At 30.6% G+C, this 19,305-nt stretch overlaps 1 protein-coding gene across 3 annotated transcripts in view; it reads right to left on the reverse strand.

Moving 5' to 3' along the window:
- Nucleotides 1–11,577: 11,577 nt before the first annotated feature.
- LOC129216954 (enoyl-CoA hydratase domain-containing protein 3, mitochondrial-like) overlaps nt 11,578–19,305 on the reverse strand; it is a 33,998-nt gene continuing 26,270 nt past the window's right edge. For all 3 annotated transcript variants that reach the window (XM_054851177.1, XM_054851175.1, XM_054851176.1), the window contains exons 7-9: nt 16,982–17,040; nt 12,801–12,907; nt 11,578–11,804 (exon numbers count right to left, since the gene is read on the reverse strand). In XM_054851177.1, coding sequence (XP_054707152.1) covers nt 11,693–11,804; nt 12,801–12,907; nt 16,982–17,040 — 278 coding nt within the window. In that variant the 3' untranslated portion in view covers nt 11,578–11,692. The remainder of the gene's footprint in view (nt 11,805–12,800; nt 12,908–16,981; nt 17,041–19,305) is intronic.

The raw sequence follows: 19,305 nt of genomic DNA on the forward strand, positions 1-19,305 counted from the left end.
TAGAGAGAAATTTTAACATAGAAAGCATAAGCTAATTGAAAAAAAAAAAAAAAAAATATTTTCTCCTGGATGATGAAGTGAAAAGTATGATTTAAAATCGCCAACGTACATTTGATAGAAACTAAATCATTTGGAGTTATCTATTAGAGATGGGTAGATATTAAATTTCAAGATTTCAAACCAAACGGAAAGGCTAAAATGCAATTTCTATTATTAAAAGAAAAAGTTATTAAATAAGACATTTTACAGCACCGTTTTTAGAGGTCTGGGTGAGAAACAGTATTACAAGGATAAATCATTTAGAGTGGCGTCACTACAACAGGGTTCATACTCATTTAAAAAAAAAAATTAAGGACTTTTCAAGGACTCTCAAAAAATTTTAAGCACTCATCGGGGAATTGATTAGGTAACTTTAGGTACACCATTTAAAAGTTTTCTGGGGGGGGGGAGGCAAAGTACATGATACATATTATATATACACATGTACAAATGTATCATTGTTTCTAAAAAGCAGGGAGAGGTTCAAAAATTTCGTCATAACACTAATGCAGGTGTTTCTGAAAATTGTATGAATTTCATGTTCACATAGGACATAAAACCTTTTTTATTTTCCTTTTTGCGTTTGTAGGTGGGAGTAACACCAAAGCACCGCCCCCGGGGGTCACTAAAATTAGGTATGCCACTGCGTTTACATTAATATGTATTTGCAGAATCAAATGAAATAAGTGGTATTACAAGTAGGATAAAACAGTTGAATTAAATGACTTTAGAAAAAGACCTTTACTAAATTATTTAACATTTACCACATTAAAGACTACAAGTTTCACCGTAGAGTACAGATATTTTTCATAAGTTATTAAATGGCCACACAAATAACATGTGTGACAAGTTTATGTGAGAATGATCCCGTAAATTTTGAGTTAACTAATGGGACAATACTCAACTTCGAAATCTTTGAATAATTATCGAAAAAAGGAATTCTGAATAAAAGTTGGAGTAAGACAGTATGAATGCAATGTTTTCAAAATAAATTAATGGGTATTTTTTAAAACAATTATTACTATATTTTGCTAATCTTAAAAATTCTGAGGTTGAAAACAAGGAAAAAAGGGAATTTCTTAATTATTTGTAATCAATAAATTATAAAATAAATTTTAAACTTAAGGGACACATATGTTCCACGGTTTTTAAAGGATTGAATGCTAAAAAGATGCAAAAACTTAAAAAAAAACACTTAAGTTTCTTTCAGCCAAACTTTTCAAAATTTCTGCAATTTTTGCTGCCATGCCAACAAGTTTAATGTTTTTGAGTATTAGATTTAAAAAAAAAAAAAAAAAAAAAAAAACTTTTAAAAATAAAAATAGGAAACCAAAACGGATATGTTCCATTTTATTATGAACATGTTCCAGAAAGTCAAATACTAATTTCTAGGATTTTTTATTACAACTCAACAGTAATTTCAGACTACTATGTAGAATTAGTATTCTTGTAAGTTCTATTTTTCTCTCCTGTGTTTTAATTTTTCTTTTCCACAATAAAACTGAAATAATTTAACATGTAACAATCTCACTTGAAATTTATAACAATAGGAAACTATTGATTTTAAAAGAGCATTGGACATCAAATTAATGTTGTAGCTATAATGAGATAGGAACCTAATGGACAACAAATATCTAAAATAAATCAAATAGCAAATAAATAAATATTTTTAAACAACTCAATTTTAAAATAACCTAAAAATGTAAGCACTATGTACAAAATATAAAATCACAAAATTTCATTTTTACAAATACTTGAATAAGATGATAATTCTGCACATTAAATATTAAAGTTTTAATTTATAATGCATATGAATCAGGGATTTCACTGTTTAATATGACAAACTAACATTTCTGAAATACTTTAACAAGATCATTTGAAAACAAGTTTTGTTTTCAATTTGTGGGAAAACTCTCTTGAAACTTAATTTTCTCCCATCTCTAATACTAATCAAAAATTATTTACTATATTTAGATACTACAATTGCTTGAAATTCAGGATTAATTTGTAATCAAATTTTAAATTAAAATGTACCTAAATGTTCACTGTTATTATGAAGTAGATCAGTAGATTATGAGCATGGCTTAGTTTTTATGGGGCAAAATTCTTACCTAAATGGAATACATATTGATAATTCATTACATAAAATTGATTTTTTAGGTATTTTTTCATAAATTCTCTTAACATAAATATCTTTGATAAAAATTTGTTAAATTTTACTTTTTGATTTGATATTATTTGCCTTGAAAATTAAAGGTATGATATGAAAAGCTTTAAAATGGCCATTGTGATAAAATAAAATACTGATATGTAATGCATATAAACAGAAAGAAAAATAAAATGAGTTTGGCAAATACGAATCATTTAAAAGAAGTTTCAGCATTCATGCTTTTGTAAATACTTAGTCTACTTTCCAAATGAAACATCAAATTAAAATTTTAAAATCAAAACTTGAAATTTAGAAAATTCTAATTTTTTAAAATGTAAATTTTATAAATGTTAAAATATTTTTTGTTAAGTGGTTTCATAGACTGAAAAAAATGTAACTATACTGTGAGTGTATATTGTCTTAAGCAAAATATTAAAAATAAAAGTTGTAAAAGCAATGAACAAAATACACATTTCATAAAAATGCTCCAGTGTTGTAACAAATTGGTGTAAAAGAAAGAAAGAATTAGGAGCACCACATGAGAAGTCAATAGAGAAATTTAATGTTGTTGATGTTTTGAAAATGAAGACGCAAGGTGTTTTATTTTCATTTAAATATAAGAACCATATTTATTTATAAAGCAATGTAAAATAAAAAAATATATATATATATGTTTGTATATTGAAACTGTTGTGAAATTTAAATGCATTTTATAATGGCATTTTCAGTAATTGTTATATTAACTAAATTGTACTGTTGATTAATGGAACTATATTTCATAATTTTGCACTTACATTATATCAAATCACCCATTTAATTGTATATTAGATTTTGATTACACAGAACTTAAGTAGATACTGAAAGCAAAAATAATGCAGGAAAAGCACAAATAAGAATTGTTTATAAAAGCAGACAGTTGTTCTTAAAGAGCTCTTTTGGTTATCTGAGTTCAACTCTGAAGTAGCAGAGATTTTATGTCTTTGAAAACAGCTGCTTGCTTTTACACAATATCTTTACCTATAAATTTACTCAAGTTACTTTTGCCTTTTATTTAATTATTGCACACATTTTTATTATTTTAATTTAAACTATATACATTTTCACCTCAGTTTAAAGTAACCAAAATATTTTGAGCTATTAAATCACTGGTCACTTATAATTAAAAGAATAAAATAAAAACTTTTTGGAAACGTTCAGAAATGCTGATTAAACTATGTGTAACTTGATTTTTCAAACAACTTTTTAATTAAATGCAATATGTTCATTAATTAGACAAACATATGACTGATATCTCTGAAATCAGTTAAAGTGTTAAATCAACAGGGGAAAAAAGTAAACTACAAGCATGTTTCTTTGTTTCACAGTTCAAAAATTGAATGTATGAAAGACCTATATATTCGTTTTGAAATTAATCAATTACTGAAACTAAATATTAAAACAAACAATTCACCACTAATCATGCATAACACAAACAGCTCAAAATGAATAAATTTTCACAAAAAATATATGTTTTACTTCTCTATATGCACTTACGCACACATTTTAAAACTCCTTTTTAAATCAGGAAACCCCTTTGTGATTGTTACCTGCAATCCTGCCACAGTTAAAAGGCAGCTGCAAATGTTATGTGTCTTAAAGTTCAAGAATTCACCTCATTGTAGAGCAAGTGGTGTGCAAACTGACACAAAAGTACGAAAATAAATAAATGAAAAAAAATAATTAGAAGCATAAGGTTTCACGACTGATAAAGATCTCAAATGACAACAAAATGTATACATATGTTCTTTTAAATTAAAGGAAAAAAAAACTTCCAAAAGGTTGCAACGTGAAAAAATTTAGACAAATTTAGTAATACATTAAAAAGTAAAGATTACAGAAAAACCTTAAAGAAAAGAACACGGGAAACAATTTAGAAATTTCTAACGTACAACAAACAACACAACTTCTATTTATTCCTCTGATAGTTTGCTAGACCCCCTCCCCCTTCTTGCTATAAAAAAATGGCCGTATCCATAACAGGATGTTATTACAAACTGCACTGTAATTACTATATTTTTCAAAATCAATACGCACTCAAGTATAAAAGAGCTTTCAGCATAAATTCTTATCATGATATATTTAACTTTTTTGGCAAGCAGCAAAAGCAGCATCGCTTGCCATTTACAACAGCTTCCTTGTATCTGTGAAGAGCATCTTCATAATGCAAAACCATGCAACATGTTTTTATATTTCTCGTCTCGATAAGACATCTACTTTCATTGTTTACACTCCCACGCTTTGCAGTTGTTTTAAAGAAAAAGACCATTTAAAGTAACCACTCTCCTAGAACTAAAATGCAACATTATTTACATCAATAAGCTACGGGGGTGGTTTAAAGAAAAAACAATGTAAAATAACTTTCCCATAGCTTAAAGTTATTTTAATTAAAGTTTGATTAGTTTTTTATTATGTAAGAAACTGGTCAAAACACCTTAAAGGTTTTACTATGTTACAAATATTTTCATTCTTCTTGATGTTACGACAATATATGGCACATGCTTTTAAGAGTAAGACATTTTTAACCGTGATATGTTCATAAGACCAATTGAGGCAGGCAAAGGGATGCAAGTGAGCTATTTTAAGTTTCGAGTAAAACACGTTTAAAGATCAGATCCTAGGTAGGCTTTCATTGAAGTTTTTTTTATAAATCATGCTGTATAGCAGCACCTACCAGGGCTACTAGTACTATCGCTTGCTCCAAGACAGAGGAAAGGTTCACCTACCATTTGTACTGGTTATCTCAAAATTTTTAATTTTGCCACTTGCATCCCTTTGTTTCTCACTACCTCAATTGAAATATATATATGACAAAAATAAAGAAAAAACCTGAGGGATGAATATAAAAAACAAGTTAAATAATAAGAAATGAAGAAAAGCCTGTGAAATAAACATCATAAAAAATCGAGTTAAATAATAATAAAATGCACTAAAATAAAGTAACCCATGTAATAATTTAAAGTTTAAATTATAATCTACTAAAAAATAATGAAAACTACATTGCAGCAGAATTATTGATTTCTGTGTAAGCAGAAGTCTGGGCACAAACATATTTTTAAAAAAATACATAGCTTACAAGAACCATTTTTTCTGATTATCACCAATTCTATGTTAAAAAATCTTAGTATGATAACAATAGTCAAAAAATACTTAAGCACATAACATCGGCTTTGATTGTTTTTTTTCTTTCTAAAGTCATTGAAAAAATTAACTTGTTATTTAATGCTACATAACAATTTCAGATATAAAATACAAACTGAATGAAAATTTCCTAAAAAGTATTGTAGTAAAGGAAACCTTTAAAAACCATTAATTGTTTTCAAAGCCAAATCCCTGACTCAGGTAACACAGAAATCAAAATATTAGCTTTGTTTTTGCAAGATACAATGAACTGCAATAGTTGAAATTAGCAAAATTTGAAAGTATTAATGGTAAGAATAAAGCAGCGTAAAAGTACGATTCCCGCCACTAACAGTTTGCACATCACAAGGCTTAGTGTATTGCTCACTTTATCATAAAAAAAGTGTTTAAAAAAAGAGCCAAATGTGTAACAATCAATTTTGTTGGCTTTTTGTGTTTTAAACTCTATCAATGTGAAGTTTCCAGAATTTTTTCATTTCGATTTTGGAAGCATGCATTCTATTCAGCTAAACATTTTTAACTGTTATTCATTTAGAAGTATTCTCAATGAGATTTTTTGCATGCCCAGAACTTAGGCAAGTTCCTGAAACAATTCATAATGAGCTGAGAGTTTATGTTGGACAGTATGTATTGGATACAAACTGCGTGGTTATATTATAGTGATAATGAATTTCATGTTTGGAAAAATGGTTTTAATATTAATAAAGAGTGTTGAAAAACTGGCTTTTTTCATTTTTTATAAGTCATTTAAGTTTTTTAAATTCCAGTTAGTCAAGTACAGTGCAACCTCGCTTATCCAGACTAAATGGGACTAAAGGCAATCGGGGGAATCAAAAACTCGAGTAATCCGGTTATTATGAAACATTTGAGTGATCCGGGTATAAGCAAAACAAATCTTTAAATCAGGGGTGCCCACGTGGCGCGGACTACACATTTCAAATTTAGGGGAGGGGGGATTAATCTTGTAGAGTTTTTGTTCTCATATTGGGGGGTTTTGTTCTTGGGGGAAAACGTCTTCACTGGCATTTAAGGGGGTGCACTATCAGCTTTGTGGGGAAGGAGAGCCCCGCTTAAATCAGCAGTCTTAATGTTTAATAAAATGGAAAATAAGTTTTATAGCAAAGTTACACATAATTGCTTGCTAAAAATTACAAACGAGAAATTGTTTTCACATCATCTCCAGTTAAAGAGATGGTCTACTGTCTTATGTTTCAAATACGTAATTAAGAACAGTCCCGCAAACGCTTAATAGTTCAGCTGGAGTGGTGTCTGCTAATGTTCCAAGTACACCAGATTGTTTGCTATATTACGATAATATATTGTGCAATCTATGCAGAAGCTTTTCATTTGAGGGGGAAACCAGTTTAGATGGTTCAAAAAATTCACTTTTTTATATCATAAAATGTTAGTAAAACTATTCAAGAATATGTTGTTAAAATTTTAGTGAACTATTCCTATTAGTTCCTATGCTAATGAGCACCTAAGTGACAGCGGATACCTGAAAACGTTCAAAGCAGCTTTTTTCAAACCTGTTTTTCTCACTTTTTTTCAAATGGTGGGCATTCAAGCTCAAAGAGTTATTTATTGACCAACTGCTCTGAAAATTATACTCTACATGAACTCATAACTGCCAACATGTCTATTAGGAAAACCTAACAATATCCTGTAGAAAACCTTAAAATCAGAAACATACAGCAGAACTCCAATTACTCAAATCAATTTCAAATTTTCGGACAAAAAATAATAATAATAATAATAGAATGGACACTGAAACATACTGCTGTTCCCAAAATAAAGATTCTGTCTATGTGTGCCTTGCCTTTCATTTGATTATTTGAAAACTCCGTTAAAAAAGTTCTTTTCTCCCAATGCATGCAGTAATTGATCACCAAAAAGTAAACCGCTTTTTCGTAACAATCCAAGTATCTGAAATTTTGATTATCCAAATGGGGTCCACTCCTAATTGATTCAGATGGTTGAAGTTCTATCATGCTTCTAAATGATTAAGAGTCATTAAATATGAACCTGCCTTAATGACAACTACTCACTTTCGGCAGTTCAACACTTTGTGAAACGAAGATTTAACAGTTTGAGGTTTCGGGGCAATTTTACGCGAAACCGTATATTATCAGTGTAGAACCTTCCAGCTGTACAATTAGTACTCAAATCGTACATTGTAAGGCCAAACCCTAAAAGTTGGCAGGTGAACTTAACTTTTGGATGATACTATTTATATTTTTTTTAAAAAAAGGAAAAAATGCAAAAAAAAAAAAAAAAATGGTGAGAAAACATGATATAGTAATCAAACAGCTAAAAAATATGCAATTTTAAACTTTTTTGATCATAATTAGGTTCATATTTTTAAGAAATATGTTGTTTATGAGACAGAAAAATTGTAATGATTATAGATAAAAATTGTGGTTTCGGTAATGCACACCAGCAACAAGCTCTGATGGCGACTGCCCATGGACCAGCAGCTTCTAACTCCACTATTTCTGGTGGAAATAACTTGAAAAAAATTACAAGGTGTAGTTCAAAAAATGAATAAAACATTCCCCAAGTTTAATGAAATTCTAATTAGTTCATTTAGATTAAAAAAATTCACGAAAAACACTAAAATTTAGGCCTCCTAAACTGGTTTCCCCGCTTAAACAAAATAAAAAGGAATCCTTGGTGTACTGATAGTAATGTTATTGCAATTATAATTTAAAATTTTCATTTATGTGAATATAAAATTTTAAGAAAAGTAGAAACATGATGCCAATCATCCAGGGATGCGGATTTGCATCCGTATTACCATGTTCAGATGCCTTACGTGCTTGAAACAGAAGACAGTGCACCAATACTTTAACTGAAAAAGATGTGAAATTTTTTAATATCCAGTAAACAATTACATGTAAGTTTGATACAAAACTTTTTTTTTTTCATCACATTCAACATTAAATTTGAAGATTAAAGAAATTTTGCTTATTACACATATTACCCAGATTTTTGAGGCCATAAACCAGGATCAACTGTCAATAATTGGTTGATTTTCGATAATTCTTTTCCACCTTCTAGCTGTGATATAATGAAGAACATACCTACATAAGCTTCCTGTAACATCACATATGCTCAGAACTGCCAACTGCTACGAAAAAATCGTAGTTTCTACGAACTACAGCCTTGAACTATGACGCTATGAAAACAGGTCCAAAAATTACGATTTTCTTCTTTTTTTTATAACATTAAAACAATTTCCATCAATACAGATATTGCCAACATTAGTAATCATTTAGTTAATAATGCTTTTGTGCCAACTAATGTTACAAATTTTTGCTAAGAATAAACAAAAAAAAAAAAAAATATCATACTAAATGATAAACTAATTAAAAATTATATATTTTTTCAAAATTAACTGGAGCTAGTCCTAATATAAATTTATTGTAATCATCCAATGTAAATTTATCATATTCGTTAAAATCCTGAAAGTCAACATTCCATCGATAATACCCCCCCCCCCCCCCATTTTAACAGAAAGTAAGATCATTCTGTAATCCAGTATATCCTAGTAATTTTTGCCAATCTTCTTCATTTACCACTCCATCAAAAACACACACACACACACACACACCAAACATTTTGAGCACTGCTTGTCAGAACATTTTTAGAATTTTTGTTCCCTCCTCCATGTGCAGGTTTTCTTTTCTAAAAAAAAACAAAAATAAAGCAAACAAATATCACATATAAATTTTTTTTCAAAAATCATGCAAAAAAACAATTAGCCAGTTCCAGGGATTCATTCCTTCCGCTTTGTCTTGGCCCATTTTGATGCTAGGGGGCCTTTTCTTTTTGTTCACATCTGTTACAAACAGAATTTATTTCGAACGAACAAATTTGGAACGCACACTAAAAATGAACATTGACGTGTAAAACACGTTTCAAAATTGTCGCAAAACTTAGAAATGACCTAATTATTAGTAATACTAAAAACAACATGTTAAAAATCTTGATAATTATCCCCCCCCCCCACCTTAAATTTGTCGCTTGGTTTTGAAAACAGGGGGGGAAGAGGTACTTTCTAGATTTTTCTAACGTAACTTATTCATTATACGTCTGTTACATTTGTTATGGAATGCATAGTTTTACCTCCCCCCTCCCCAACAAAACTCTGCTACGAATATAGATTTTCAAAAGTTGGCAGCTCTGCACATACTTCAGCTGCTGATTTCTTAAGGGGAAAAAAAAATCTCTAGCATTCTGTTACTTTGTCATGTTTTCAGGGGTGGATACAAGGGGAGGGTCTTGGGGGTCATGACCTACCTAAAACACAGAAAATATTATCCGCCCATTATTATATTCAAATACTTGATGAATAAAACGTAAACGAATTCGGTATTCTTTTCAATTAATTATTTTAAACAGTAAATATTCGAACTACAACTTCTTTTCATTGCTTATGAAAATGATTAGCATCATTTATGCCCTATTAGGTATCATATTCCTGGTCAATTCGGTGCTTTTTATTGAAACCTAAGCATTTTCAGAAATTTTTGTAAACAGAACCATTGGTTCATTCATGGAGGAGGTTCTTCAGAAAGCCCCCCTAAAATTATAGTCAGCATCCGCCCCTGCATATATTATTTCTCTGTATGTGAAAACAAACTATGAGTATTTGAATCGCTGTCAAATCAAAGTCATATGACAGATATCATAGCCCTTAAACTTGCACAATCTTTTCTTCACATATACCACTACACATACAATATTCCCTGTCTGTGACTTAGTTTTTTATTTACCCAAAAAAATTATGCTCAACCAATGTATGAACATCAAAAACATAAATGTTTCAAAGATGGACATAGATGTTAGAAACATACAATTTGTTTCTAAGTATTCAATTCGGATTAATGATAAAAATTAGGAAAAGAGTAACAGATATATTAAACCTTCTTTTATCATTTTTAGAAACTTTTATCTCTTTATATTAAAAAAAAGTAAGGTCAAGAAAATTCTGAATGGAAGTCTGGTGGGCCTACGTCCAGGAGACCCCATAGCACTTACAGCCTTGAAATTTTGTACAAAATTACATCCAGCCCCGGTGGTTTGTTCTTGGGTTTTGTTTTTTAAATTTTGAATTAGTTGTTATGTAATTAACTTTTTAAGCTCAAATTTCGTGTAAATTACCTATTAAAAGGGTGAAAAATACTTACACGTATTAATATTATATATCACTGAAAAGAGTGGAATTTTCCGCGTTCTACGCAATTTGTTTCAATGCTCTAACTTAATTACGGCGGTAGTTATTTGCGTCTTTAGCTCGAATTTTTTTAGGCTTAGCTGAAATTTAGGCACTACTTTCTTCATTAAATCTTTTGGTAAAAAGTGAAGGAATTGTTCGACTGTTTTCTTTTTGAAAGCACTGGAAAGAGCGGCTTTTTTTACTCCAGATCTAACTCGACCTATGGTCGAAAACTCAGTTTTTATCTTCAAAGGAAAAAAAGTTACAAGCCGTTTTAATTAAGTTCGAAAAACCTCATCTCCATTCAAATTATTGATGCATTATTTGGCGTTGCCATAGTTACGTCTTTTAGATTCGTTTGTTTCTTCCTTCTTATTCACGAATTTTAAGGGTTTCAATAAAACCTGTTTGTTTCTTCCTTCTTATTCAAATTTTAAGGGTTTCAATTTAAATGGAAAATCTTAGGCTCAACTCAATTCAAGCATTGAGCTAAAGAGCAAAATATATTACTCGAGACCACAAATATGAAAGAGACTTTTCAAACGTACAAAACTGCAGTTTTGCATTGCTCAGGAGCCCCTTAGACCTTACGGCTCTGCAAGTTGGTAAAAAGTTTTTTGAAACTAAGAAAAAGGGTGCTTTTTGTTCCAAAGGGAATTTATAATGCATTTTTAATCTGTTTCTTTCTAATTAACTAGTTAAATATTTGCTTATGAATAAGATTGTGAAGCAATCTTCGGGGGTTGGTGAGCATCAGTGAGAAGGGGTGTAGTCCACTAGTTTAAGGAAAAAAAAACCCCATACACAAAAAACATAATCTTGCTTTTTGAAAAATATTTTATACGCAAAAAATGCTTCTAATTCTTGGGAGGAGGTAACTAAATCCGCTACCTTTTCTGTAAAACCACTAATGAACAACTGAAACAATAATAGAGCACTTCAAAATTATACAGTACAAAATTTATTAAAATATTTAGTACATAAAAATGTATGTAGAATATTTATAGAATTATAACACTTATAGAATTATAACAAATAACAAAAGAGGCAATGTCAATCATTACAAACATTTCAAACACACATTTGTATTGTGGTATGAATTTCACTTAGCTTTCTTCAACTTTCACCCACTTTGGAGGCCGTTTTTCAAAAAATGCTTTAATACCCTCTGAAGCATCATGATGGGCTAAATTATCTACCATGACTTTGGATCCTTTTCTGGATATAAAATGGCAAAAAGGATAATCAATGACAATTTTTTATTACATAAAGAGTAATTTAATTATTATGACAAATATATTATACCAAAAGATAAATGAGAATTTTTTATTTTTTCTGTTGCACCTGTTTATAGCAAAGTTAAAGGAACCAAGTAATAATTTCGTTATAGGCGTAATTTTGTTATAAAAGGTTCAAAAATACACAGTAAAACATGAAGGGGTCTTGAAGCGATTAGGTTATAGCCATAAATTTGGTAGATATAGTGTTGTTATAAATTCTAGTTACTGTATATTAAAGAATCCTTTATTGATACATTACCAATCAATCAGAACACAAAATAAATATTTAAAATAAAACTCAAATTAAAAAAGTTTTTGAGCTTTTCTTTTCAAACATTTTTCCTTTCTTCCCCCTCCCCCTGTGTTTTTTGTACGATATATAGTCTTAAGAAAAACATTTTAATTACAGTACACAGAGACCCATTTAAAAGGAAAAAACTTTATAAAGAATTGAAATGATCAGATTTTAATTTTGTACAAAAAATCCTGGTTAGAAATAGGAAAAAATAAAATTTTTTAAACAAATGTTACATTGAAAATGCTAATCTGACTGATTTGTTCTATTTGTTCTAGAGCAGTTTGGAAAAGCTCATTTATAAGCAGAATTTGTTGTTTTGGATGTTACATTTTATAATTAAAAACAAATTTTGTAATGAAAACATCAAAACGTGCATTGTGTGTAAGAATTTGCAATGAAAGGTTAAAAAAAAAAACACACACACACACACAAACACACTTAAGGAGGAGAAGACATCCATAAGCTAACTTCATTACACTGAAAAATAAGTTCTTTATGACCTTGAAACATTTGTCTGCAACTTTATTGTAAATCATACATATTAAACATTGTTTTTACCTTTCACAGAGGTTAAAACATATAAATAAACCACATTCATGGAACAAAGAAAATTTTCAAATGTAAACTTAAACATACCTATATGCTTCTTCCAAATTACAACTCAGTTGTTCATAAAAATACTTCTTCCCCAAAGCAAGAACTGATCTGCTTTTGCTCAATATCGACTGAAGAATGTCTTCAATCTGTGGATAAGTTAAGAATATTTCTGAATATCTTGTTTAAAGCAAAAAGTAACACAGAACTTTCCCACAAGAACAACATTACTTCTAGTTAGTATGCAAGAAACCGGTTCATCCTGATTTCATTTCATTTAACTTTTACTTTGATGGCATATTTCACTTTGTTGTCAATTTTTATGCTAATCAAAAACAGTTTGAAAATGAAAATATTAATAATTTGATTTCAAAATATTTTTCAACCGGAGTGACAATTTTTGCCATCTTTCGGGAAATAACAGATTCCTTGCGTGAAGAATTCTACTTCTTTTAAGACAATTCAGTCATCGACTCATTTTTGCATGCTGTCATGTGGGGTAAAGTGCCAACTGCATTGACTGGAACAAGTGAAAATCTGATGGGATAATGTCCGGTGAATATGGTGCATGGGGAAGGAGGTCTCATTTCACACTTTCAAGGAATGTCCAGACGGGTTGACTAACACGTAGCCTAGCATTGCAGTGCCACAAAATCAGATTTTCATGTTCATTTCACCGTACCAGCTGTCTTACTTTAAAAGATTTCTTCAAATGTATTAGTTCAAGTAGATAACATTATTTCACATGGATCAATATCAAACTATTTCTGAAGTTTCCCATTTCAAAACATTTTTGGGGCATCATCACATTTTCTGTCATTGACATTAAAATTAACATTTTTGAAGATTTGGAACCTATCTGCAAGTTGGCTCCAATGAAGCATGGTCATCATAAACATAAATAAAAAAGCTTCACATTTTCGCAGTTACTTTCCTCAAAGGTAGTCATGGAGAACTTTCGGCAAATACTGCTCTTTTGGAAATAAGTGACATTTTTGATGCAATATAAATAATGAGGTATTTGCAAATATGAGGAAAACACAATATTTTACATGATTTTTTTAATTAATGATTCACTATTTACAAAAATGTGCTTTTACGTGTAAAAAGTCTCTCTTAATTTTTAATTTTAAACTAAGAGAAAATTGACAAAATATCACTTGACACAAAAACAACCAATGTCTCACAACAATCATTTAAATTCATAACAATTTCTAATAAGAGCATTCTGCAGTATGCTACTAAAAGTATTTTAAAAGTTTAAATGTAATTATTAATTTAATTAAAACGGAATTAAAAGTTCCATGTAAATTCAATGCTGCTATTATTTAAGATCACGGTTACTTTTTTAATAGAAATGCAATAAATCAGAGACATAAGGATCTGATTCCAACAAATACATACTGAAAACTGTCTTGAGAAAATTCATTATCCTAATCTTTAAAAAAATTTAAACAATTTTAAAAATCATCAAAGTAGACTCACAAGTCTATAGCTACCCATTTTTTTTTTTTTTTGAAATTAAACTACTATTAGAATAGTGTTGTCATATTCAGTTTTCAATCTAGTAGCACCATTTCTGAGTTAAAAAAAATTGAAAAACCTTTACTAACACCTTTGCACACTCAACTAGAATTTTTAGATGAATATTATTTGAGGCAGTGAGAAGCAAAGGAATGTAAGTGCCAAAATTAGAAATTTGGAGGTAATCAGTACAAATGGTAGGAAAAACCTCTCCTCTGTTTTAGGGCAAGAGATACAAATACAAAAGTGACGACCAGCAACAGGCTCTGGGCCCAGCTAGACTGGTCCTAGTCAATTACAATCCTCAGTGAAGATCAATGGCCCTCTTAAAACTATCTACTCCCTTGCTCATTACCACCTCTTCCGGTAAGCTGTTCGAAGGTTCCACTACCCTGCTAAAATAATAATTTTTCTTAATATCCATGTTAGCCTGAGATTTAAATAGCTGAAAACAATGACTGATTGTCCTGTTTTCAATGCTAAACTTCAGCCCCGTAACATCTTTCATTTTAATAAATTTAAACAACTGAATCATGTCAACTCGGTCTCTTCTTTGCTCAAGACTGTACATTTTTAGCCTTCTAAGCCTGGAATCATAGTCTAAATGAAAAAGTCCATTTATTAGTCTTGTAGCCTGCCTTTGAACCCTTTCCAATACATTAATATCTTCCTTAAGATAAGGAGACCAAAACTGAACACATACTCCAAATGAGGTCTTACCAAACTTCTATATAAGGGCAGAAGAACTTCTTTAGATTTGTTTCAAATAGATCTATTGATAAACCCAAGCATCTTATTGGCTTTGTTACTAGCATTGCTGCACTGTTGGCTAAACTTTAAATCCTGACTTATTAAGAGCCTCAGATCAGTAACTTTGTCTGCCTGACTAATGAATGAACCTTGCAAATAATAACTTGTGCACTTATTTCCATGCCCTAAATGTAGCACTTGACATTTCCCAACAGTAACAGCCATACCCCATTTATCTGCCCACTCCGTAATATGATCTAGATCCTCTTGCAGCTGCTTGTTCTTCATTTTCTACAGTCACCATAACTTTGACATCATCAGCAAAACAATTCATGTTCCCAGAAATATTTTTGTGAATATCGTTCATAAAAACAAAGAACAAAACAGGTCCTAACACTGATCCTTGGGGAACCCCGCTTAAAACCTCACTCCAATTAGAATAATTTCCCCTTACAACTACCCTTTGTTTCCTTCCGGTCAGCCAGTTTTTTACTCAAATGGAAGTTTTCCCTCCTATTCCTATATCAGCTAATTTGCTAAGTAGAGCAACATGCGGTACCTTAGCGAAAACTTTTTGAAAATCAATGTAAACAACATCTACAGGCTTCTTATTGTCCAAAGCCATGGTAACTTTGTCATAGAAATGTAATAAATTAGTTGCACAAGATTTACCTTTCCTGAAACCGTACTGAAAACTAGTCAATAGATTATTAGTCTCTAAAAAATTTACTATCTTAATTTTTATCAATGTTTCAAAAATTTTGCAAACCACCGAAGTTAGACTCACAGGTCTATAATTTCCTGCACTCCCTTTAGACCCTTTCTTGAAGAGCGGTGTAATGTTAGCCAGCTTCCAGTCCTCTGGCACTGTCCCCGAGTTATATGACGCATTGAAAATATTTACGATTACATTTGCTAATTCCTTGGCACATTCAACTAAAATTTTTGGATAAATATTATCTGGTCCCAGAGATGATAATAGTAGCCCTGGTAGGTGCTGCTATAGAGACTGATTTAGAGAAAAACTTCAGTGAAAGCCTACCTAGGATATGAACTTTAAAGATGTTTTACTCGTAACTTCAAAATTTCCACACTTGGAGCTGGAGAATTTTTTTTTTTTTTTTTAATAGTAATTTTCAAATAATGGGCAATTCTGGAAAAAATGTCCTGTGCTTAACGCTAGGTTTTTTATTTTTTCCAGCTAACCAAAGCCTTCAAAAAATAATGCTGTTGGGGAGTAATACATGATTTAATATACTGTCAAAGCACAATAGTTAATCCCATATTTAATTCAAAACTTAGCTTTACGCAAAGGATATTTTTTCGAGAATCGTCCTAATATAAAAATAGTTGAAAAATAAATAAATAAAAAGCCTAATTTTCCAAACTATATTGTGTATATTCTTCCAAGGTAATGTTCCTCTCAACTAAAATACTGAGATGCAATTACAGTGGACTTATGCTAAAACAGGATCTGACTTGCCCGAAATGAACATCACCAGAGTTTTTCACAAGTTGTTTATTTCAACACTAATCCGAACACCTTGCTCTAAACAGGAGACCCTTCGAAAGCAAAGAGTGAGAGTAAACATCAGCTTAGTGCTAAGCTACTGAAATTGGATAATTACATCTCCAGCACACTAGGGCAATCAAAAATAACATGCTTCCTGGTAAAAATTCTGATATACCAAGACAATCTCTACAAAAGGTAGAAACCCAACTGGACAGTGGGTCACAGGCGGTAAATTGCCCCCTTAGATTTTAGAAGTATAGAATAATTTGGCATTTTTATAGGTATTTTGTTGTTTTTTCTGCTCTAAAATGTATTGAGTAGATACCGTTTCTCCTTCTCTCCCCTACCTGAAAGCTCGAAATAATGGGCCTGATGCTGACATTAAAAAATTATTTATAATCAATCATTTAAATGGGGTAAAAATGATAATACGTACTGCTGCTTCCATTTCCGATTCATCAACTACCTTGCTGATTAGTCCGGATTGTACTGCTCCTAAAATATAGAAATTTATACCTTAACAAACTATTTTAATTCTAATGAAAGACCTTTTCATGAACACAGACACATCCATACAGACACATCCATTAAGTTTTGCAAATGGATAGAAGCATTTTCTTGTTTCATAAAGTTCATATAACTTACAAGGAGACCTTATAGTCTCGGGAATTCATATCGGGATGAAATTCAGCAGATTAGTAGCAACCCTTGCAGGGGTCTGTCCAGGATTCTTCACAGGGTCCGTTTTTTGTGACAAATGAAATAATTTTGTGAAAAGTCAAATAATTTCGCAAAAAAAAAAAACAAAAAAAAAAAATTCTTTTGGAGAACAAAATTTTAGAATTTAGCGATGGCACAAATTGCATCATTTAAACTGAAAGTTGAGTGATTTCCTCTTCTATGTTGAGAATATCATTCTGGGGTGTTTTTGTAGTATTTGGCAGGGGGGGGGCATCGCTCTCTCAAGTATCAATATTTATCTACCATTCTACATTATGTTGAATTGTACTAGAAATATTTTTGTACAGTATTTAAAATAATTGTAACAAAAAAATAAATAAATAAATAAATAAATAAATAAAATTCAGACAAAGGTTCAACATTTAACTTTTTGACCCAAGACACTCTTAAAAAAGCACATAATTTCGTTTAAAACTTATAAATTCCGTGATTTTAAGAAAAATAAAAAAAGACTTGATTTGTTTTCCTCTTAACAAAGCCTACTAAACATCAAAAATTGGAAAAATTGGATTCCCATAGCGGATGCAAAGAGATCTCAATTCTCAAAGTGAATGCATCAAAAGTGTAAAAACGGCTTGTAAAAGAAATATTTTTGATAAAATTATTTTAAAATTGCATTTTAAAGTCTTATGATAAACATATTATTAATATCTGTGGAGACAATTGAAGCAAAAAAAAAAATAAAAAAAATAAATCATCAACATCGATTTAGCATTTTAATTTTTGACTCATAAAAGAAAATGGAATTTTGCTTTAAAAACTTGAAATTGCATTCTAACAAAAATAAAGAGACTTTTCACTTATTTGCATCCTAATAAAGCGAAGTAAGCATGAAAACAGAACAAAATATGATTCTCATATTGGATGTTAAAAGATTGCATTTTTCAAAATGTAGACATCTGAAGAAAAAAAAACGGTAAGTAAAAGATTTAAAGTTAATCATCCTTGTTAGCATCGAAAAATCAAATTCATATAATTTTCTCCCAAAATAACAGTTAAACATCGCACCGCACCATAAAAACGCAAATATTGACAAGCTGGTAAAATGATGAGAATATTTTCTAATCAAGTCATTAAAAAGGTTTAATGCCAGATGCTAAATGGCGATAATTTTTATTGGTTAAGGAAAACTGATCTCTAAAATATGTATTTTGAAAAAGGACTGTGGAACCTCGAGAACACGGCACCCCAAGGGAACATGAAATCATGTCGACTTAAGCAGATGTCAACTTACTGAAATTCCATTATTTTAATTCCTAAAGGGTTTCTGTATCACTTACTTACTATTCTTCAATTCAGATTATAAAAATTAAATTCAGCAAATAAATTTTCTTTTTGTTTTCTTTTTTTGAAAAGTACATAATAAAATCACTAATATTATTTGAATACCTCATGAGGAATAAATCCATAATCTTCGAAAAAAAGTAAAAAAGCTTCTTGTCAGTCAGGTTTGTTAAACACAAAATGTCCTGCTCGCCATGGTGCCTTTTTTCTCTAGAGGACTTCCGAGGGTATGTGTATCCTACCCTTTCCTAGCTTTTTAGAATTGCACTAACAGCAATTGGATAAAAGATGGAATTCTCTAAATAAGCTTTCCAGAAAAGGATTGACTGATAAGAAACTGCAGTGTAAAATTTTAAGAGGTCAATATGAAAGAATGTTAGTAGAAAAAATTGGACTAGAATAGCAATTGGATGTTGACTTATAGGAGTTTCTGCAATTGTGTGTCAAGGTAGAGAGATTTTCGCTCATTGAAATTAGCATTGGGTCAACCATAAAGCAAACAAATGTTGAGTTAACGGGGCATTAGAGTTACCCCCGCGTCGAGTTATTGAAGTTTCACTCTATATGGCCTTTGTGATCCATCTGGCGTAAAGAATACCACCAGGCACTCGAAAAGTAACGTTGCTTGGAAGAAAACTCCTAAACAAAGTAAGCAAAGGTGAATTATCTCTTTGTCAAATGTTTTTCTATCAAGTGAATTTTCCTTCAAGTAACTGGACTAAAGACGGACACATG

Source organism: Uloborus diversus, chromosome 2 (genome assembly GCF_026930045.1).
Source record: "Uloborus diversus isolate 005 chromosome 2, Udiv.v.3.1, whole genome shotgun sequence".
Taxonomy (NCBI): domain Eukaryota; kingdom Metazoa; phylum Arthropoda; class Arachnida; order Araneae; family Uloboridae; genus Uloborus; species Uloborus diversus.